Source organism: Aethalodelphis obliquidens, unplaced genomic scaffold (assembly GCF_003676395.1).
Source record: "Aethalodelphis obliquidens isolate GAN/ISIS:26980383/991018 unplaced genomic scaffold, ASM367639v1 scaffold53, whole genome shotgun sequence".
Classification (NCBI taxonomy): Eukaryota; Metazoa; Chordata; class Mammalia; order Artiodactyla; family Delphinidae; genus Aethalodelphis; species Aethalodelphis obliquidens.
This window is the reverse complement of record NW_020837997.1, coordinates 4901160-4922093: the sequence shown is the minus strand read 5'-3', so window position 1 is coordinate 4922093 and position 20934 is coordinate 4901160. Positions and strand designations below refer to the sequence as shown.

The 20934-nt window shown below is 58.6% G+C and overlaps 4 protein-coding genes across 7 annotated transcripts; 1 reads left to right on the top strand and 3 right to left on the bottom strand.

The window, feature by feature from the left end:
- Positions 1–220: 220 nt before the first annotated feature.
- On the bottom strand, positions 221–7174 carry RNASEH2A (ribonuclease H2 subunit A). 3 transcript variants are annotated; one of them, XM_027084889.1, is made up of 10 exons: positions 6850–7174; positions 5300–5505; positions 4004–4428; positions 3715–3786; positions 3463–3589; positions 3282–3369; positions 1835–1972; positions 1642–1729; positions 536–659; positions 221–427 (listed from the first exon to the last, which is right to left on the bottom strand). In XM_027084889.1, the coding sequence occupies exons 3-10, from the start codon at positions 4128–4130 to the stop codon at positions 298–300; spliced, it is 894 nt and encodes a 297-aa protein (XP_026940690.1). In that variant the 5' UTR covers positions 4131–4428; positions 5300–5505; positions 6850–7174; the 3' UTR covers positions 221–297. The 3 variants fall into 3 exon arrangements, with proteins under 3 accessions (XP_026940690.1, XP_026940689.1, XP_026940691.1); XM_027084888.1 differs by lacking the exon at positions 6850–7174 and adding an exon at positions 2597–2656 and having other exon boundaries at positions 5300–5427; XM_027084890.1 differs by lacking the exons at positions 1835–1972; positions 6850–7174 and having other exon boundaries at positions 5300–5413.
- On the bottom strand, positions 5306–7000 carry THSD8 (thrombospondin type 1 domain containing 8). Its single transcript, XM_027085848.1, has 2 exons — positions 6850–7000; positions 5306–5505 (listed from the first exon to the last, which is right to left on the bottom strand). The coding sequence occupies exons 1-2, from the start codon at positions 6998–7000 to the stop codon at positions 5306–5308; spliced, it is 351 nt and encodes a 116-aa protein (XP_026941649.1).
- On the top strand, positions 5504–10341 carry PRDX2 (peroxiredoxin 2). Of its 2 annotated transcripts, none has more exons than XM_027084894.1 (6): positions 5504–5523; positions 7783–7887; positions 7984–8137; positions 8751–8873; positions 9038–9168; positions 10021–10341. In XM_027084894.1, exons 2-6 carry the CDS (start codon positions 7785–7787, stop codon positions 10104–10106), a joined length of 597 nt encoding a protein of 198 aa, XP_026940695.1. In that variant the 5' UTR covers positions 5504–5523; positions 7783–7784; the 3' UTR covers positions 10107–10341. The 2 variants fall into 2 exon arrangements, with proteins under 2 accessions (XP_026940695.1, XP_026940696.1); XM_027084895.1 differs by lacking the exon at positions 5504–5523 and adding an exon at positions 7205–7313.
- Positions 10342–12499: 2158 nt separating this feature from the next.
- JUNB (JunB proto-oncogene, AP-1 transcription factor subunit) lies at positions 12500–14335 on the bottom strand. Its single transcript, XM_027084887.1, has one exon. The coding sequence runs from the start codon at positions 14034–14036 to the stop codon at positions 12993–12995; it is 1044 nt and encodes a 347-aa protein (XP_026940688.1). The 5' UTR covers positions 14037–14335; the 3' UTR covers positions 12500–12992.
- Between the last annotated feature and the right edge of the window lie 6599 nt (positions 14336–20934).

Here is a 20934-nt window from a genome sequence, read left to right as displayed (position 1 = left end):
CAGGGGACCTGGGTTCAATCCCTGGTCAGGGAATTAGATCCCGCATGCCGCAACTAAGATCCCAGCGCAGCCAAATAAATAAATAAATATTAAAAAAAAATCAAATCACATCAATCAATGTCCATCCTGTTTCAGTTCTAGAAGTCAACAACTTGGTCCAGATGCAGACAGAGCACACCTCCACCCTACCGCCACCCCAAAACAGAACCTCCACACTTAGTTTTCCTTGAAGAATTTTAATCACAAACTGGGGGTGGGGTGGGTGTGGGAGGAGGTAAAGGGAGTACAGGCTGGCTGCTAGAGAATGGTGGCTGACTCCAGGCCCCGCTCCTGGAAGTACCGATGGGGGAGGCGGGGGCGGGGGCCTTCGCTGAAGTACGACTTGATCCTCCTAAGTCCCTCCTGATCCCCCGTCTGCGAGTCCTCCCTGTGGGAGAGAGATGGCGACACTGACTTCTGGGGGATCGGCCCTCTCAGGCAGCGCTGAGCCCTGGCTTCTCACCCTCCTTCCTCATAGCACCTCCAGGACACCTACCATGTAACGTCTTCTGCCTCCTTCTCCAGGATGCTCTGGGCTGTGCGCCAACTGAACCGGACAAACTGGGGGAAGCCGAACACAGGGTCCACGTGCTCCCTCAACCACGCTTTTGTCTTGGGATCTGGGGGAAGGGTAGGGTGGACAATGTGCTAGCCCTGAGCCCTGCCGTAATGTCCCAGCTTCTCAGCTTGGCATCTGAGGCCCTACCACCTCATCTCAGTCCTCCTCTGGAGTACCTGAAGCACCGCCCACTGTCTGAGACATCTTCCTGCCTCAGGACCTTTGCACAAGCAGTTCCCCCCAACTCTTTGCCTGGTCAACAGTTGCTTATGGTGCAGTTTAAGGAGACTGCCCTTGAGACATCTCCCTTACCTCCCCCAAGGACATGAGGCATTGAACCAGCATTTGTGGACCATTGAGTTAATGCCCATCTCTCCCATGTAACCACGAACTCAGTGGGCACAAGGAGGTCCTTGTTTGTCTTGCTCATGGCTAAATCTTCAGGGCTTGGCCCTGCAGGTCACATACCAGGTGTTCAGTAAGCAATGAACACTGCCCAAAGTGTCTTTGGCCTGGACCTGGTTTCCTCCCTTTGGCCTCACCTAAGCTCCAATCCTAGACTTGCTGTGTTACCCCACCCAACTGCCAAAGGGTTCCTTGAACCCAGCCACTGAATCTTTGCCTCTGCCCTTGTGTGTCTTTGGGAGAGGTGGAGGGGAGGGGCACGATCATTTCCACTTTACAAACAGGGAGACTGAGTCTCCTAATGAAGAGAAAACAATGGATTCAAGCTGGGGCCACCGGACAGCACTGCACGGGAGCCAGTACCCCTCACTCTGCCCTTTGCGCCTTAACAAATGGACAGATGCCCATCGTGAGTCTCAGTCCTTCACTGGGGCTCCAGAGAGAGAGCAGAGAGGGAGGGAGGGAGAAGGGAAGAGGGAGTCTGCCAGCTGGAATCCAACTTTGCCACATTTTGGCCATAAGCAAGTGGCCCCCCTGTCTGGGCCTCAGCCTCTTCTGCTGCAGAGTAGGGTGGTCAGAACAACTTAGAAAACCTCAGAAGCATGCCAAGCCTGCCTTTTTAGTTTATTGTCACTCACCATTGGGGTAGCCTGAGCCATAATCAGTGTCCAGGTCCTGCAGTTTTTCCACAAACTTCCAGTTCTTCACAGCCTGGTCTCGGGCCACCTGTGGGCAAGATAGGCACTTGGGATCTCCCTCCCCATGAAGCAGCCATGCTTGCCTCCTGCCAGGGGGATGCTGGGAGCTGGCCATGGCCAGCAGGGGCCTAACCTTGGCACAGATACTGGCGGCACTGACCACGGGATAGAGGGCATCTGCCTTGGCCTTGACTGTCACCTCAACACCAGGAAAGCGCTGCTGCAGCCGCTCCTGGTATGTCTCTGGGGGCCCCACAGTGTCCACAAACACCTGCCGTGGTGACAGAAATGTATTCATTCAACAAACATCCAGAAAAACAACTGTGTAGATGATCCAACTTCACAGCCTTTGCACTTGATGTTCCCGCTGCCTGGAATACTCGTCTCCCAGCTCATGCCCAGGCTGCGTCTTCCTCTCGGGGGTCTCAGCTCAAATATCACCCTCTAAAGAGGCTTTTCCTGATCACACTATATCCATTCTACATTTATTAAGCACCTACCTACTGCATGCCATGGGCTGCTCTATGTGTTGAGGACATAGCAGTAAACATGACAGAGTAGACACCCTGGTGAGGGCCACAGACAAGAAACAGGACAAATAATAAAGAATAAGGGAGATCCAGAAGAGATTATAATTTTAAACAATTTGGGGGTGTTCAGGGAAGGTCACTCTGAGGTGGTGACATCTGAATAAAGGCCTGAAGGAAATGAGCCACAGGGAGATCTGGGAAAGAGTGTTCTAGTGCAAAGGCCCTGAGGTGGGACCATGTCAAGTACGCTGGACAGCAGTACGGGGACCACATGTCTAGAACAGAAATGAGGTCAGAAAAGTAACAAGAAAAGTAATCTCCAGAGCATTTATTATTCTCAAAAATCACCTTTACTATTTGCTTACCAGCTGCCCATCCATCTCCTCTGATTTGGTCATGAATCCGAGGGCAGGCTCCTTGTCTGTCTGCTTCAGTACTGCATGGTCAGCTCCACATTCCAGCCCTGGACCTCAGCCACCTTCTCAGCAAGGCCTCCCTTGTTACATTCTCTATCTCAAGTATATTTACCCTTGTGATTCTCTCAAAACGGTCTGTTCTTTGCCTTGCAAACTCGATGCAACACCAACTTATAATTCTCTCTGGGGATTTAATCTCATTCTTCACTTGCCTGTAAACTTTCCTGATTTAATTCCCACTGTGTTCAGAAAATTAAACATCGAGATTTACATTTCAAAAACGTAAATGACTGTCTGCTGTGTGGGGAGCACATTGTAGGGGAGGGGGCTGGAGGAGGATGGGGCAGGTATCCAGGAGGGGAGGGTGCCCTGGGCTAGGATACAGACTGCGGTCGGGGAGAACAGATGTGGGATTCGTTCTACACACTGAGCCTTTAGAATATGGAAATAGATTAGATGGGGGTGAGGCTGGGGGCCCCACCATGGTCCTCAGTGGGGCACACACTTAAGGTAGGAAAAACAGTAGGACATCAACAGCAGTAAAACACATTCCTGAATCATCCATCGCACTTCTATACTCCTATTTTATCCTGAGGTGATTAAACGGGGGCAATCCAACCAACAGTTAGCTCACCTGGGCCACTTTCACACCTTGGTCCAACGCATACTGCATCAGCCCAGTAGCTGTATCATGAGACAGGGAGTTCAGGTTGTATTTGACCCTGTGGTGGTGGACAGAGCCCAGTCAACATCGTTCCAGCCACCCATCCCTTCCAGCCCATGATGGCTACCCCCCCGCCCCCGGGACCCCTCACCGCCCAAGCATGCTGGTAGAGATGAGGTTTGGAGACAGCACGTCCAGTGCCCAGCCCACAAAGTCTCCGTCCTCCTCCATTTTCGCAAAGAGCCTGTGCCGCTCGCTCTCCGACAAGGTCTTTGAGTCTGGGTGGAGGATTGGGAGAGAAGGGGAGCGGCTGGTTCCCCCAGTTCCTGCTCTCCCCCTCCAGCTTGCACCCGCCCCTGAACATGCCCAGGAACCGCCTCCCTAGATCTACCCCAGGGCTCACCTGCCACTTTCAGGGCCTCCAGATCTGCCAGGCGGGACAGGGGGCAATAGCAGATGGCGTAGACCATGGGGCCTGGGGAAGAGGGGGTCCAAACAGTGAGCCCGTGAAAGCCGCCATCTCTATTCCATCATCACCGCTTTTTTTTTCGGTGCCATCACCAATGCCATCGCCATCACCACTATCACCACCACCACCACCCCCCCGAGTGCGGTGCAATCCCAGCTCCTGTTCCAGTGCAACTTGCATCCACCTTATCACGCCCCTCCCCCACCCGGCCCTGGGGGCGCACCCAGCACCGGGCCCCGGCCCGCTTCATCGACGCCCAGGACGCAGGGCTCCTTGCGGCACACAGAAGGTACAGGCGAGTTCAGGCGACAGCGGCCCGTATTGTCTCTCTCCAGCTCGCTGAGATCCATGCCGCCGCAGCCGCCGCCACCAGCGGCAGGAACAAAGTCTGCAAGGAAAGGTCTCTGCGCGCTTTTTCCGCGGGTCCAGAGGCAGTGCTAGCTCTCGACCAATCGCCGCGCAAGACGCGCCCCAAACGTTCCCGCCGCCGTTGTCGTTTGCGCAGCACACGCCGACGTCGCTGCCGTGCAGCTTCCTGGGAATTGTAGTTCCCGAGTCTGACAGCCGAGCTCTATGGTTGGGGAACTGGATAGGCGGGGTCGCTTTCCAAGCTCCGCCCGGGTGTCACTGGAGCTCCGCCCGCCGGGGCTGGAGGGAGGAGAGGGAAATAAAGGGGAAATTGAGGGGGGCCTTGAAGGATTCGACCCGGTCAGAGCCTAGAAGGTCAGATACCACTAGACTCCCAGAATACGGTGTCCGCATCACTGAGTTCCTGTCCCCCATCTGGTTTCAGGCTCTTTGTACTCGAGGTCCCTGCTACTCCACACAGTCTAAGCCCCCTGGACTAGGTATCCTGGCTCACGCTGGGCTCAAACCTTCGGACTTAGAGTCCCCCAGCTCTCTCTCTCCGTAGCTCACCGGGAGAGCCACCCCCCCCGCCTCTCGCCTGCTTTCTACCCTCTCTCTCATCCGGGCTAAGCCTCTCCTACCCCCGAACCGAGATCCCAGACCTCTACAGACTCCGGCTCAGAGTCTCCGCCCACCACGCAGGCTCCTTTCCCCTCCATCCCCAATTCAGGGTTCATGCTCCCGCCCCGTCTCCCACCCTTCTCCCTCTTTCTCCCACGTCTTAGCGAGGAGCACGCCTCCCAGATTTGTCCACCACTCCAACGACATGTCTCTTTCTATTCCCTGCTCTCAACAGAGCTCACGCCCTCAGACTGTGGGTTTCTGTTCCTCATCAGGGTCCCAGTTCCTCCATCTGCGTTTTCCCCTCCCCACCCCCACCACCTTTCTTCCTTTCTCCTCGGATATCAGCGGGGCTCCCATCTCCTGACTCAGCCCTCCCTTCCCACGCTGCACTCAAGCCCCAGATTTAGTGCCCCATTGTTCCCTCTTCGAGGCCCGCCTCGTACCCGCCCCCCACAGCCCTTCCTCTCTCCCCTGCCCACCCTGGGAACCCGCGGCCCCGGATTTGCCCATCAGCCCCGGCCCCGCCTCCTCCGCGCCCGAGGCTCACCCGGGCTCAGGGCCTCCAGTCGCAGTCGTTCGGCTCGCAGGATGAACAATCTCGTTGCCGGCAGGGCCGCTCCTGAACCAGATTCTCGCGGTCCATGAACACCGGGCCCGGCGCTGTGCCCACAGCCTCGCGGCTGCGCTCCTGCTTGCCCAGGTCGCAGAAACAGCGCCACTTTCCCCACGGGCCAAGGGCAGAGTCTTCCAAGTCTAGGGATGGAGGGCCAGGTAGGAGGGAACCTTTCCCCCCGCACCCCCAGGGAGGGAGGAGGAGAAAGACACTAATACATCACAACAGTTCGTATTTGCTCAGTTGTGCTTCTGTGCCAGGTACCCAGCCATAGATTATCTCTAATCTTACCGTTAGTCCCAGGTGGGGAAACTGAAACTTAAAGAGAACAAGCCACCCTTCCAAGCTCACACAACTGGTGAATGGCCCAGAGGGACTGCAAAATGACACTTCCCACCTGTGCCTGCCTGTCCAGTTGGGAATGTGGTACCACACCCTTGGTGTCCACCATCTGAAGATGACTCCTCTCTCCAGGGGCATGATCTTGAGCCTGTCCAACTGGCACAGTGTCACCTGACCAGCAGGGTTGCCAGGTGGTAAATTAAATGACATAATTGTCATAACGAAGGTACTTAAAGCCCCTGGCGATGTGCTAGTACATAACACAAAAACAATTATTATGATCACTTTCAAAGCAGCTACAACGTTTATTAGACGCCCTTCACAACCCTTCTTTTACTGACTCTTCCCTACAGCCCTAGTTGACAGGTCTTAGCCCAAATCTGTGGCTCACAAAGTCCTGACACCTCATGCCCTCACCAAGCCTCTGCCAGACAACACTGGCCTCTTTCCAGTCCTCTGTCAGGCCGTTTGGCCTTGGCACTTGCGGTTCCAACTCCCTGTTGCACTCTTCCCCCTAAATCTTCGCATTTTAGGCTTTTGCTTGTCATTCGGGCTGCATTGGTTACCTATCTTCAGCCGGGCCTTCTCTGACTTCAGAAGTTTACCTGCACCCTGCCTTTTCTATCTCCGCCTTTCCCAGCACTTATCCATGAGTTTATGGATATGTCTGCGTCGGTATTTATTGCCTGCTCACGTCCCCTCTCCCGGTGTAGGCTGCTTATAGACAGTCTCTATCTCAATTTACAGATGAGAAAACTGAGCCTCAGAGAAAAGTAATCAGCCCGAGGGGCGCCGCCAGTGCATAGCTGGCAGAGATTTTTTTTTTTTTTTTTTTTTTTTTTTGGGGTACGCGGGCCTCTCACTGTTGTGACCTCTCCCGTTGCGGAGCACAGGCTCCGGACGCGCAGGCTCAGCGGCCATGGCTCATGGGCCTAGTCACTCCGTGGCATGTGGCATCTTCCCGGACCGGGGCACGAACCCGTGTCCCCTGCATCGGCAGGCGGACTCTCAACCACTGCGCCACCAGGGAAGCCCCTGGGCAGAGATTTGAGGTCCCTGAAGGAGGGTCTATTTGCAGCCAGATGGTGACGTGGGGCAATGAAGCACCTTTCTGCACTATCACAGCCGCAGCCTGCAGTTACCTTTCTCCAGATGCTGCAGCCGCAGCTGCTCCCAGGTGTCCCCTTCTCCCTGCTCGCCGAAGTATTGGTAGTCGGGGGAAACCTGGGCAGGAGTTGCCAGCAGCAGGAGTATCAGAGGCAGCAACAGTAGTGTCAAACCGCTCCGGGCCATGCCGGACTCAACCGACCCCAGCTCGCTCCAAAGAGGAGCCCCGCGCATCAACCCCGCGGGCCGACGCAGTGGTCGGGGCCGGCGGCTGCGCGTCTCCCCCTGCCGCCCGCGAGCAAGTGGTCGCGACCGGCTCCTCTTTCCCTCCCCTGCGCTTGCAGTGGACCCGACCGTTCCGCTCGTCCGCCCACCCCTCCGCGCTAGGCGTCATGGTTCGGGCCTAATATAAAAGGCTCCAAGGGCCAGGGCACACTTCGCCCTACGAAAGCGAGTCTGTGCGTCCGCAAGTCTGTGCGTCCCGCCCTTTCCCACGCAGGTATGGACACCTGGAGTGCATCGAGCTGCGGGGAGTCCCCTTGGAGCAGCTTGGGCCCTATCCGGACCTCAGCGCTGGCCGCCTTTGTTTTCCGCCCGCCGTAGTGGCCGCCTTTGTCCTTGCGGGGAAAAACGAGGCCAGAGCCTTGGAGTACAGGCCGCATCCCCAGGCTCCCCGCCCCCAGCTCGCGGCATCTCCTCCTGGGGCGGTGGGCTTGCGCGACCGCGCTCAGGCCGACACGCTAACTGGGGGCCGGCCGGCAGCTGCCCGGCCCCTCTAGCTGTCCAGGGGGGCGGGTCTCCCAAAGTCTCAAGGCCGTGCCAACCTGGTCCCGGAGAAGGTGCGAGGCAGTACTGCTGCCTCCGCCGCTCTGACTCAGTAACTGGGCCCGGTACGCAGCGTGACCTTGGGAAGCGAGGACAAAGGGTCGTCCAGGGCGCACTGACCGGGCGGGGGTCTCGGCTTTCAGTCATGACCTCCGGCTACGCGCACATCGGAAAGCCCGCCCCGGAATTCCAGGCCACCGCCGTGGTGGATGGCGCCTTCAAGGAGGTGAAGCTTTCAGACTACAAAGGTGAGGGCGGCCTGGAGGGGGCCCTGGTGGGGGCGGGGCACAGGCATTAGAGGGACTGAGCCCTAACTCCTTGTCTATTCCCACCCCCTTCCCCAGGAAAATACTTGGTCCTCTTTTTCTACCCGCTGGACTTTACCTTTGTGTGCCCCACGGAGATCATCGCTTTCAGTGAGCGTGCCGAGGAGTTCCACAAGCTGGACTGCGATGTGCTGGGCGTCTCTGTGGACTCTCAGTTCACCCACCTGGCTTGGTATGACCAGTGGGGACCAGTAAGGAGGAAGGGTGCAGCTAAACCTACACCTCTATAGGGTCTGAGCTGTGTGTTCTCCTGGCCGGTGCTCAACCTCTGCGTCTCCCTTTCCCATCAAGAAAATAATGGAAATAGTGATTCCCAAGTCCTCAATGATGATGACAGTAATTAGCTTTTGGAAACTAGTTTCGTGGCGTAGAGAGTTAGCAGATGCTTTTTTTCACTTAGGGCAACACAGCCTCCCTCCCGTGAACTATTTCAGCAAGGTGGAAACTCCAGTTCAAGAGAGTGAAGGGCTGGGCCCAGTGACACAGAGCTAGAGAGAGGAGGATGGGGACTCTAAGGCAGGTTCTCTGCCTCAAGGTGCTGGAAACCACCAGTACATGTGAAGCCACTTTGCTAGAGTATTAGCTTAGTCTTCCCAGCTGTGAGAAGCAGCCCCAGCAGCCACTTCAGGGTGGGGTGGGTGGCGCTTCCTGGGGTTTGCTCAAAAGCCCCTTATCTCTCACCTCCAGCACCCCCTCTCCAGCCCTTATCACATGCAGGCCCAAAGGGTGAGGACCCTGCTGTGCCAGGCATCCTGAGGTCCCAGCCCTGTCTCCCCCACCCACAGGATCAACACCCCCCGGAAGGAGGGAGGCTTGGGCCCCCTGAACATCCCCCTGCTGGCTGATGTAACCAGAAGCTTGTCCCGTGATTATGGCGTGCTGAAGGAAGATGAGGGCATCGCCTACAGGTACTGTGGGACCCTCAGGAAGCCCCCATCCTCAGAGTGAGGGGATCGCTCTTGGGTGATGCCCTCCCTGCCCCCAGCCCTGTGGCTAGCAGGAAGACGGTGCTCCCTCCCTGGGTCCTGACAGTGGGAACTCTGGCTCCTCACTGTGAACTCTGCTATCTCAGGGGCCTCTTTATCATCGATGGCAAGGGTGTCCTTCGCCAGATCACCATCAATGATTTGCCTGTGGGCCGCTCTGTGGATGAGGCTCTGCGGCTGGTCCAGGCCTTCCAGTACACAGATGAGCACGGGGAAGGTGAGCCGAAACCCACATTCACATGTGTTCACACATGGGTACATATGCAGCCCCTCTGTCATGCACGCATACATTCACTGCCCGCCCTGTCGCTTGTGTGGGGTGGTTGTGAGGGCCCCAAAGAAGATTTAACTCAGGGCCTTGTCTGCAGGACGTTTCTAGTCTGGTGGGAGAGATACCCCAATATAAGGGTGGGGAGCTGGGGAGGTAATAGAAATCTGTAGAAGGTATTTGAGAAGGCCTGTGCCAAGGCAGGCTTGAATGTTAGTTGGATCAGAGTATCTTCTCATGTGAAGGCCACAGCCTGACCACAGGCCCTCAAAGTCCACTGGGGCTGGGGCTAAGAGAGAAAGATGCGATTAAAGGAGCCAGAAAGAAATTAAAATGTCAGCCAGGGAATTCCCTGGCGGTCCAGTGGTTAGGACTCTTGCACTTTTACTGCTGAGGGCTCGAGTTTCCCCTGGTCAGGGAAACTAAGATCCCACAAGCCACACGGTGCGGCCAAAAAACTACATAATAAACTAGGTACTTCCCTGGTGGTCCGTTGGTTAGGACTCTGCGCTTCTACTGCAGGGGGCACGGGCTCAATCCCTGGTCGGGGAACTAAGATCCCACGTGCCACATGGTGTGGCAAAAATAAATAAATAAATAAAATAAAATGTCAGAAAATCCTGCAGCTGGGCTTGGAGGGCTTCTCTTACCATGTGGCATGGTCTTAGGCCTGGACCACTTGGCTCCAGGCTTTTTCTTCTGCAACTCCTGCTCTTGCTTTGCCTCTTTTTGTCCCCTCACTACTGCTCTACCTTGAGTATGGCGCTCTGGCCTCATATGTGCGCCCCTGTTTCTCCACAGTCTGTCCCGCTGGCTGGATGCCCGGCAGTGACACAATCAAGCCCAGCGTGGACGACAGCAAGGAATATTTCTCCAAACACAACTAGGCTGGCAGAGGGGCGGCAAGCTTGGGCTCTTGGCCCCCATCTGTGCCCCCACCTGGGTGCCCCATACTGACCCAGGAAAGGCCCCTTCAGACTCTACAGTCCATGACCCCAGAGGGCTAGGCCAAGGCTTTCTCAAGCTACCAGCTGAGAGCTGGTGAACGGTGACCCCCTCCTTGGAGCCCACATAGCTGAGAACAGGCCTAGAGGCGACTAATAAAGTATTAGGGACAGATGTGAGTCTGTGTTGGTGTGATTTGTCCTGGCGTGGTACCACTCCCCACCCCCTTCTCCAGACTGTGGCCTGGGAAACTGACATTGTAGTTACCGATCTCCACCACAAGGTGGCAGTCTTGCATCATGCTCACTGCTTACTCTCCTCCCTCTTTCTCCTTGGCCTGAAGACGGGTGGAGGGGCCGGGGGCGATGGTGCTGTTGGCCCCTTGCAGGGAGCAAGTCCCAGGCTGCCTTACAACCTGAAACCTGGCCATGCAGAGCAGCGCCCACACCTGAACAGCAGCCAGCCTGGGTTCAAATGCCGGTTAAGCTGTGATCTTCCCTGGGTCTCTTCAACAGCAAAATGGGAATAAAGACAAACCTACATTTCACCATTTCACGTTAAAAGAGATGAAGTACGTGAAGCTCAGGGCTCTTTTAATGGTTATTAGGACCAAGTTCCTGGGGCTGGAAGAAGGTGGGGACCCAATCCTGAGCACAGAACCAAGAGAGGGAGCTTGAGGTAGAGGCAGAGTCCCTGCTGCAAGTTCTACACCACCCCAGGTTGGAAGGGCTGTGCCTTCCCCTGAAGTGGAAGGATGAGGGTTAGGCTGGGAGGCAGGTGTTAGGAGCAAGACAGTGTTTGAAGGAGCTCAGTTTGATGCTGTGCATGTTCAGGCAAGTGGCTTTGCCCCTCTGAGCCCCCATTTCCTTCCACAGAACAGGACTGACAAGCTCATTTAATCCACAGACCCATTATTACTGCTATCCAGCCTAACGCCCTCCAAGGGCGCCCATCTCAGCCTTGGGGTTTTATCTACACTCCTCCCCAAGGCCCTGTGTGGTCTTCCCTGACCTCATCTCCCAACTCCTGGTTCACTGCATTGCAGCACACAGCCTTCTTGCTGTTCTTTAACAGGCTGATCTTGTTCTGGCCACAGGAGCTTTGCATGTGCTGTTCCCTCTGCCAGAACGCTGTTACTCAGGATTTTCTCAGGCTCAGCTTCAAAGCTGCTGAAAAATCGCCTCATTAAAGTTCCATGTTCCCAATCCATTCTCCAAAGCAGCTAACCTCCCCGGCCCCATCACTACCACTTTGACCATTTTTTTTTTCTTCCTAGCACTTACCACCATCTCCGAATCACGCTTGCTTGTTTATTGTCTGTCGGCCCTGGTCCCGTCTGTGACTCCTGGGCCAGGTTGTTCAGTACTTTATAAATGAATTAATGAAGCGTCTGTTCTACCCCACCTCGCCCCTGTGGCTTGGTTTCTCGATCTGTGTTTTTCTCTGCTGCTCTGGGGGCTTCCAGCTCCGAAGCCAGCCAGATCCCCATCGGGGCTCACCAGCCGCGCTCGCACCCGTCACAGCTGCGGGGGAGGCAGCCCCATGAGAGGGCGGCGGCGGCGCCCGGCGGCCCGAGCAGCCGCCCCGGCAGGACCAGACCTGGCGGTCGCCCCGCTCCCGGCCTGGCACCCGGGAGGGGAAACTGGCAGGCGGGCACCGCCCTTCCTGGCGGGGGTGGGGAGGGGATCGCGGCGGCAACGACGCGCAGGCAACTGCATCCCCCCTCCCGGGTCAGGTCAGACGGAGCTGGCGTGGGCTCGGCAGGACCCAGGCACCAGCCCGATGGGGGAGACTCTGGGGTGGCTCCCGGTGTTCTGGAGTGCGGCCCGCCCACCGCGGACGCTCTGGACCCAGGCCTGGGGCTTTCCGGGCCTTGGTAGCCGCCAGCCTGGGAAAATCCCGGCCCCTTTCCCGGCGCCGCGGCCCTGCCCGGCAGAGCGGGGGAGGGGATTCCCGGAATCTGCCCAGAGACCGCCGTCGCGTCACTGGGCAGAATCAGCCCATGTTTGGACAGCGCTTCCGTAGCGTCAGCGGGGAAAGCCCCGGCGCGCGCGGCTGGGCGGGGCCGCGCCTGCGCACTGCGCGTTTCGCGCCAGGCATCCTGTCCCCCGGTGCTGGGGAGTTGCGGGACCTGGTTCCCGCCCTGCACCTTCCAACCCGGGAGATCGGGGGACGCAAGAAGGGTTGGACACCCAGGCTGGGGACGCAAGATGTCTGAACAAAGCTGGCGAGATTGACACAGTTACAGGAGCAAGCCACAAACCGCAGTGGGGTGGGGGCATCCCACTACTCTCCTCCCTCCGCCCGCCCGGCTTGGAAAAAAAGACAACAGAAATTAATAAAGAACCTTTTTTTTTTTTACTTAAATAGATTCAATAAAAAGTAAGAACAACACACACACAAACACATCTTAAAATAAATTCTTTAGATACCGACTGCGCGTTTCTTCCGCACAGTACGGTGCAGAGGGGGGGAGGGCGGGGGCGGGGGTCCCCTCCCCAGTATCTCCGAGGGCTTGAGTACCGGTCGGCGGGGCCAGCTCCGCCGCAATCGCCCCCTCCTCCCCTCCCTGTTAAATACACAAATATATTATATTCAATATGAATTGAGTCCAGCAGAAAAAAAAATACAAAAAAAACGTGGAAGGGGGGCTTGTAAACGTCGAGGTGGAAGGACTGGCCGCAGAGCGGGCGGGCAGGAGTCCAGTGTGGTTTGTGGCGTCCCCAGGCCCCGGGGCCGGTGCCCACCGCCTGCCCCCTCGCCCCATGGGAGGCGTGCGCCCAGCCGTCCAGGTTGGGAAAATGTCCGTACGGGGGATAGGGGGGCGCTCAGAAGGCGTGTCCCTTGACCCCAAGCAGTAGCTGGCAGCCGTTGCTGACGTGGGTCATGACCTTCTGTTTGAGCTGGGCCACCTGCTCGCGGAGGAGGCCGGCAGTGCTGGACAGCCCGGCGTTCTCGGCCTTGAGTGTCTTCACCTTGTCCTCCAGGCGCGCGATGCGCTCCAGCTTCCGCTTCCGGCACTTGGTGGCCGCCAGCCGGTTCCGCAGCCGCTTGCGCTCTACTTTGATGCGCTCCTGGTCTTCCATGTTGATGGGGGACACCGGCGGCGTGGCGTCGCGGCTGCGCGCCTCAGGCACGGTCTGCGGTTCCTCCTTGAAGGTGGAGGCGCCGCGGCCCAGGCCCAGCTGCGCCGGGTGACCGCCGGCGAAGGGCGGCGCGTGTGGGAGGTAGCTGATGGTGGCCGTCGGGTACGAGCTCCCAGTCCCGACGGTGGCCCCGGCTCCTCCGGAGGTCGCAGAGGCTGGAGAATAGCTGCTGAGGTTGGTGTAGACGGGAGGCGGCTCCGGGCCGGCATATACGCCCCCGGGCCCGGCCGGGGGCCCCCCGCTGGCGCCCAGGGACACGTTGGGGGGCGTCACGTGGTTCATCTTGTGCAGGTCGTCCAGAGCTTTTACAAAGCCGTCGGCGAAGCCTTCCTGCTCCTCGGTGACGCCGCCCCCTGCGCCCCCCGCACCTCCGCCACTGCCACCCCCGCGGGGGTAAAAGTACTGTCCCGGGGGCGTGGGCGTCGTCGTGATCACGCCGTTGCTGTTGGGGACGATCAGGCGCTCCAGCTCCGATGAGGCGAGCTTGAGCGACGCGCCGGTGTCCGAGCCCTGGCTGGAAAAGTAGCTGCCGCCACCGCTGCCCTCTGGGCCGGGGCCCCGCGCTCCGGGTGCTTTAAGATTTCGGTAGGGGTCGGCCAGGTTGAGCGCCAGGCTGGGTTTCAGGAGTTTGTAGTCGTGTAGAGAGAGGCCGCCCGGGGTCCGGCCGTATCCGGCCGCTGCGTATGAGTCGTCGTGGTAGAAGGGCTGTTCCATTTTAGTGCACATCCGGGCGGCCCGGTCGGTCTGAGGGTCCCTGCGGGGCCGCCCCGGGCCTCGCTGCAGCGAGACGCGCGCAGTCCGCGGAGGTGGCTGGACCAGGTGTCTGGACGCGCGTTCCCGGGGGCCTGTACGGGCCGAGAGAGGCCAACAGGCGGCTGTGCACGGAAGCTCTGTGCGGCTTCTCTAGCCCCTCTGCCCCCCTCTGGCGCACTCGCTTTCTTCGTGTTGCGTCCCCCTTGCTCCCCGCTCCCCGTTGGCTCCGATGCTGGCCTGGACGCGCTCAAGGTCCCGGCCGCTCAGCCGGAGCCACACGCCTTTATACGGCGATTGTCAGCTGCGGAAGTGCGCTCCGATTGGCGGTCGCCCGAGCCGGGCCCCCGCGCCCCCCTCCTGGAGCGTGGGGAAGGGGAGGAGGCGGCTCGCGTCATTGTCAGGAAGCGCGTGTCCTTGTAAACAGCGGCCACGGGCTGGGTGGCTCGGAGCGACTGCAGGGGGAGGGGCTCAGAGGACCCTGGTGCGCGAGGAAGGGGGCACTGGGGCGGTCAGAGGTACACGGGGAGAGGCTTCAGGGAGGGCGATGACTCCCCTGGAGTACTCGATGAGGGATACGAGGAACTGGTACAGAGCAAGTGTGCGTGTGTTGGGGGGACGGGGGTGGTCCCGAGCTGCACACGGAAAGGCCTGAGGGATCTGGAGTCTTCCAGAGGGGCTGGGAGGGCTGAGAATACACTGAGAGACCCCCCAAAGGAGAGACAGGAGGGTTAAGCAGGGTAGGTGGGGGAGTGGTAAGGAGACGCCTGACTCAGAAATTGAGTGGGGGGTCCAGGGTACAGAAGAGTTGAGGGACTGGAATTTTCACGAGAGGAACTGAACCCAGGAAAAGTGAGGAAGGGGAGCGATCAAAAGTGTACACGGGAGCTGCTGGACACCCATTATGCAGAAAATGAGTAGGGGTCCTGGAGTCCATGGGAGAGACTGAGAGTCCCCCACAAGTTGGAAGGGGAAGGAATTGGGGGTCCTATATATGGAAAAAGTGAGTGAGGGTCCTGGGGTACACTGAGTCAAGGAAAATATGTGGGGTAGAAGTTTAAGACACTGTCAGAGGTTGGAGGTCACTGGGGGTCATCTGCGAAGGCCCGACGGAGGAGAATTAGAAGGGTCGGGGCACCCCTTCAGTACTGAGATAGTACTGACAGAGGGTCTCCGGTTGAGACATGAGAGAAGAAGGGGTCTTTTGAGGATCCTGGGGACCTAGACTGCTGCATCTTCCACGATCGGCGTCCCCTCTTGTGGGTGACCTCTAGGTGCCTGTATACTCTGTCCCCACCCCAAAGACCTCCCCCAGTGACCCTGGACTTGACCGACATAGTGTCGGCTCCTGGTGCCTAGACCCAGCCCGACGGCCGGGGCGCGGTCGCCCAACCCCACTCCTTCCTTAGAAACAGGCTGGGGAAAGAGCGCCGCGGCAGGAAGTGTGGCAACAGCCCAGGGGGAAGGAACAGGGCCCTGCCTCCGTCACTCGAATCCTACGGGACCATGCGCCCCGCCCTGGGTCCAGCCGGGTTCTGCGCCTCGTAAGAGGAACCTGGGCTTGCGACCCCAGAGGAAGCCAGGGGCGTGGGACAGGCCCCGCCGCAGAGGCCTCCAGTCGTCGATCCCCACCCAAGCAATGGTTCAGCCCTTGGCGCCCGCAGGCGATCGCCGAGGCTGGCAGTCCGGGACGATTCCATCGGCCTGACGGAGGGGGACTCACCGGGGCCTGGTCGCCATGGCAACAGGCCGGAGTCCGCGGGCAGGATTGGGGGCGGGGCGGCCCCCGGAGTCTCTCCCCGCCGCCCATATAAGGGCACAGGAAGGGGTGGGGTTAACGCTGTCCCGGAGCCCCGGCCAGGAGCCGGCTGCCCCGATCTGCCAGGTCCCAGGGCGCGCCAGGGCCCCAGGACGGCTAGTCCCGACCAGCCCCGGCCGCCTGGCCCGGCCCCACCCAGCCGCTCTGGGGCCGCGTCCTGCCAGGCCCTGCCCGACTCGACCCAGCCTGGCAGGTCCCCGCCTGCCCGCGGGCCTGGGTCGGACTTCGCCCCCGGCCCGACGGGCGTGGAGGGGGCGGGTCAGTGCCTCGAGGCGACCCCAGTGCCTGGGCTGGCTGGCACGGCTGCCTCCTACCTCGAGCTGGGTGCCCTTACTTTCTGCCAGGAGGTCTGGGGCCCCTCCCCCCATACATCCCTAGGGGCTGGGGTGTCCCCACCTTCACTCATGTGGGTGACGGGCCCTACTCCTGTTTCAGTGTGCGGGTCGCCTCACCATCCAGAATACCTAAAAGGGGGATCCTTTCCCTCATCTGAGTTGTCTCCCTCATCTGAGGGAACCCCTCCAGAGCCCCTTCCCCAGAAATGGGTGAAGGTTTAGATGGTGAGGCTTCCAGTTAGACTTAAGGTGGGACTTCCAAGCAGATAGGCTGTGAGCCACTAGAACCAGAGGTGAGCTCAGTCTCTCTCTCTCTCTCTCTCTCACTCAGAGAGAGTGTGAGGCCTCTGTCTTTTGGGAGCATGGACGTTTCTTTAGGGTAGAGAGAGGCTGAGGGTGGGGGGCTAGCCAGACTTTGTAGGGCAAGCGCAGAGCTCACCAAGTGTGGAGGAGAGAAGGAAAACGAAAGAGGCAAAAGAGAAACTGAGCTCTGTGGGGGCTGGGGGAAGTCCGGCAGAGCAGTGGCTTTGGGGAGGAAGGTCCCATGAGAAACTGGGGGTGTCCCCATCTTTGGAGGGTCCTTGTGATCCCTGGGTACCCCCTCTCCTCCTCCCTTGCTTGAACTGCTCCCCTCCCCCGCCTCAGGCTCAAGGGAGATTCCAGTGGCCGCTGAGTCTGGCAGGCAAGCTGCCAGGCCTGTGTCTCCTGCCCATGCTAATAACTGCAGCTGACATCTGGCTGGGCCCTGCGGGGGCGCAGCGGGCAACGTCGGGGGGCTGGGCAGGCCTGGCTGGAGGGCAGCATATCAGGAAGCCAACCTGCAGGTCCCACAGGCCAGGAGGCCACAGTGAGTCAGCCCTGACCAGTGCTGAGGCTGCCCATGCCAGGGGAGTCCTGGAGAGAGGTGAGACTGGCCCAGTAAGGGTAGAGATGGAGGCCAAGGACCCAGCAAGGAAAAGTGGATGTATGGGGGGTGGGGGGCAGGGCAGGGAGGGATGCAGGGTTAGAGTCATGCAGACAGCAGACTGAGAAATAATAATTATTATTTTTGTAGCTAACACTTATATGGCTCTTACCATGGGCCAGGCACTCTTCTAAGTGGTTTACATAGAATAATTCATTGCCTGCTTCCAACAGCCCAGCGAAATGCATGCTATTTGTAGCCCCGTTTAACAGACTAGAAAACTTAGGCACAGGAAGGTAAGGAACTTGCCTGAAATCCCACAGCTATAAGCACTGGAGTTGACCTAGAACCTGAGCTGTCTGGCTCCAGAGCATTAGCCACTTTTTATGTGGATAATGACAATCAGAGAGGCATTTATGCAGTGCCAACTGTATGCCAAGCTCTGCAGGCCCTTTCATGAAGGGTCTCATTTATCCAGGCTTGGGCACAGGGCAGAGGGCTGCTGGTGTGTTTGGGGGCAGGTCAGCATGCTCTCTGCAGGGTGTTTGACCAGGGGGTGGGGATTGGGCCAGTGAGGGAGGGCGGGGGCCCAGCTAAGCTGGTACAGCCGGTTCCAAGCCCCTGCCAGTTTCACCCTTCTAGCCTGGGTGCCACCACCTCATGCCGCCCCACTGGCGCCAAGGCTGGCCGTCCCTGTGAGGAAGGTGTGAGGATAGCCCCCTCCTCCGTCTGCCCTGGGTGCCCAGACTAGCCTCTGGGTACTGCCCAGGCCCTGGGCTCCAGACTAGCATCTGGCTGAGGAGTCTGTGCCCAGGCTTCCCTCATGCCCAGGGGCCCGGGGCCTGGGGGACTGGATAAGGAGGAAGTTCGCCCCCCCCCTCCACCTACGGGTCTCTCTGGGGCTTTTGGCCTTGGCAGGAGGGACTTCTCCTTCTTATAAATAGCCTGGCGACCCCCCTCCCCCCTGGCCTACTGGCTGGCAGGGCCCTCACCAGGAAACTGGGCTGGGGGCTGCCTGTGAGTCAGGCAGTGGGCAGGCCAGGACGAGAACCCGCAAGTCATAGCACCCAGGCTCCCTCGTCCCTGCCCCTGGGTGTGGACAGGCAGCTGGCAGGAAGAGGCTGAGGATCACGGAGGCCCTCCCCCAGGAACCCCTGGCTTTCCAGTTACTTCCCTCCTCCACCTCTGTGGTTTGGGGGGTCCCTCACCCCTCTCCTGGAGAGGAAGCTGCTCGGTTTTCTTGGAAGCAGGAAGGAGAGTCTGTCTCCTCAGGCTGACTCAGCTGGGCATGAGGGGAGTTTCCCACAAAGCTGTTTCTGTGCCCCCCACTGCTGGCGAGGTCTTGGGGGGCCTGAGCATGGCTGAGATCCCAGGTGCCCCATTTACGGGGGATGTGCTGAGAAAACAGGCCCACATCCCACCAGGGACTGAGGCTGCTGAGCTGGGCCTCCTAGGGGAAGTGACAAACAGCAGGCCGGGAAGGGGGGGGCGATGGTTGGAGAGAGGAAGCACCAGGATCTCTGAGTGGGGGTAGAGACTGGCTGGGAAGCCCAGAGCCCCGCAGCATGGTCCAGGGGCACGTGTGTGTCTGGTTGGCTGTGGGTTAGTGTGTGGCTGGCCTGTCAGGACATGTGAGAGTGTGTGTGAGGCCTGTCTTCTCAGGGCATGTGTCTGTGTGTTGGCCCAACACTGCAGGGGTGTGTAGGACCTGCCTGCTTTGGCGCGGGGTGGGGGGGTTGGGGGGGGAGTGTGTGTGTGAGTATGTGTATGGTCTATGAAATAGGTTGCATGTGGCTGGCCTATGTACATGAATGTAGGTTGTTTTGGAGTTCATATGGCTAACCTATTCGTGTCTAGTGTGTTTGTGTGTCTGTGTGTGTGTGAGGTCCATGGCTTGCCTGTGTGAGGTCTGTGGCTGGTGTGTGTCTGTGGCTCAGCTATGTGTGTGTGTCTATGTGGGCTCTGTGGCTGGTGTGTGTGTATGTGTGTGTGTGTGTGTGTTAGCCAACAGGTTCTGTCACGGTGTCTCTGTGCCAATGTGTTAGTGAATGTCCGACTGTGGCCTGTCAATGCTTCTCTGCGTTGGGTGTGACTGTCTGGCTAGACCATGTGTGTGACTGTCAGTCTGTCTGCTTACATCTGCCCAATCTGTCGGAGGGTCTGACGTGTGTGTCATCGGTGAGGTAGTGTGTATCTGTAAGGCTGACTTCTGATGTTCTCAGAGCATCTCTGAGTGTGTGTGCAACTGTGGCGGGAGGTGGGGGGATTCTGTTAGGGTCTGTATGTGTCCTTCCCCATAGGTTTATATATGTCTATCTCCCATAGGTTTATGTATGTCTCTCTTGCCTCTGAGTATCTTTTTGAGTTGGTGATCTTGCTAGTGTGTGTTCATGTATGTGTGTGTGTGTGTGTGCGCGCGCGCGCGCACGCGCCTGTGTTGCTTTCTTGTGTGTCAGGATCTGACACTGTGTATGAACATCTCTAGTGCAGCTCTTGGGGAGCCTGCACTGAGAGTGACTGTCCCTTCTCTCTGAGTCTATCCACATGCATGTATTGCCCGTCTGTGTCTGACACACAGTTCTGTGTGTCCGTCCTGCCTGTGTGTTTCTGGCCTGTCACATTTGTCTCAGAGTGCCTGTGAGCATGCCACTGTCTGCCAGGCTGTGTGCTTCTCACCAGAATGTCAATGTCCTTCTGTATTTGTGTCTGTCCGTGTGTCCATCTTGCCTGTGTGCTGAGTTGATTTATCTGTGTCACTCACTCCCTGCCTTTATGCTTCTGGCCTGTCGGTGTCTTTGTGTGTTTGGCAGCATTTCAATCTTCCTCTTGAGTCTGCCCTGTCACTGTGTCTGTGTTTGACAGCCGTCTTGCCCAGATTTGTGTCTGACCCTGTCAGTGTGTCCCCGGTTGGCAGTCTCTCTGTGGCCAGGGTGACACGGGTGTTGTGTGTGTGACTGTGTATGTGTACACTCCTTGCCGCCCCCCCCAAGTCTGGCCACCCTGGGCCATGTTTACTCTGCCCCCAGCCGATTTCTGCCCTGCCCGGGGAGGGGCTGACCCTCCGGTCTGTCCAGCCAGCAGTCCACAGCCAGCAGTCCACAGGATGTTCCCGAGACGCTGTCTCCGCCGACATCCCCTCCCTTGGGCCACCGTCGGGTCAGGACCCAGGCGTCCAGGGCGGTGGGGGTGGGGCCGCAACGTGGCGGGGGGCATGCCAGGGCCCCGGAATGAGGGTGAGGGGTGGGGAGGCAACGGGCCCAACAGGTTCCGCCTCATTCCTGCCCCGCCTCTCACTTCCTGGGTGCCTGCCCCGAGCAGGGGGTGGACGGGATGAACCCCATGGCCTCAGAGCGCCTGGGTGGGGCATGGCGCGCCCCACAAGGACTCGCTTCTGCTGGTCACCCTGACACCCAGGCCTGAGAGACAGGAGGAGCCTGGGTCCTTCTACCGGCCAAGCCCCCTCCCTGCTCCTCTGCCCAGCTCTGGGAACAAAGCGTCCCATCTATTATTCACTTAATCCCATAAGGCCACAATAAGTGGGTCATAGTTATTCCCCATTTTCAGATGGGGAAACCGAGACCCAGAGAGTAATGAGGGCAGAGGCAGGATTTGAACCCAACCCTGTATGCTACCCAAGACCCCCAGCCAGCTCACCAATAGCCTTCCCTCCCCTCTCTAAAAATGGTACATGTGGGGTGGAGTATGAACCCAGGCCCCCACGAGGCCCGGCTCAAGGGGGCGCCTGGCTTGCTCTGAGTCAAAAGGAGCCCCTGGATGAAATGAATAAGAAAACGGCTTTAACCGTTTCATCGCCGA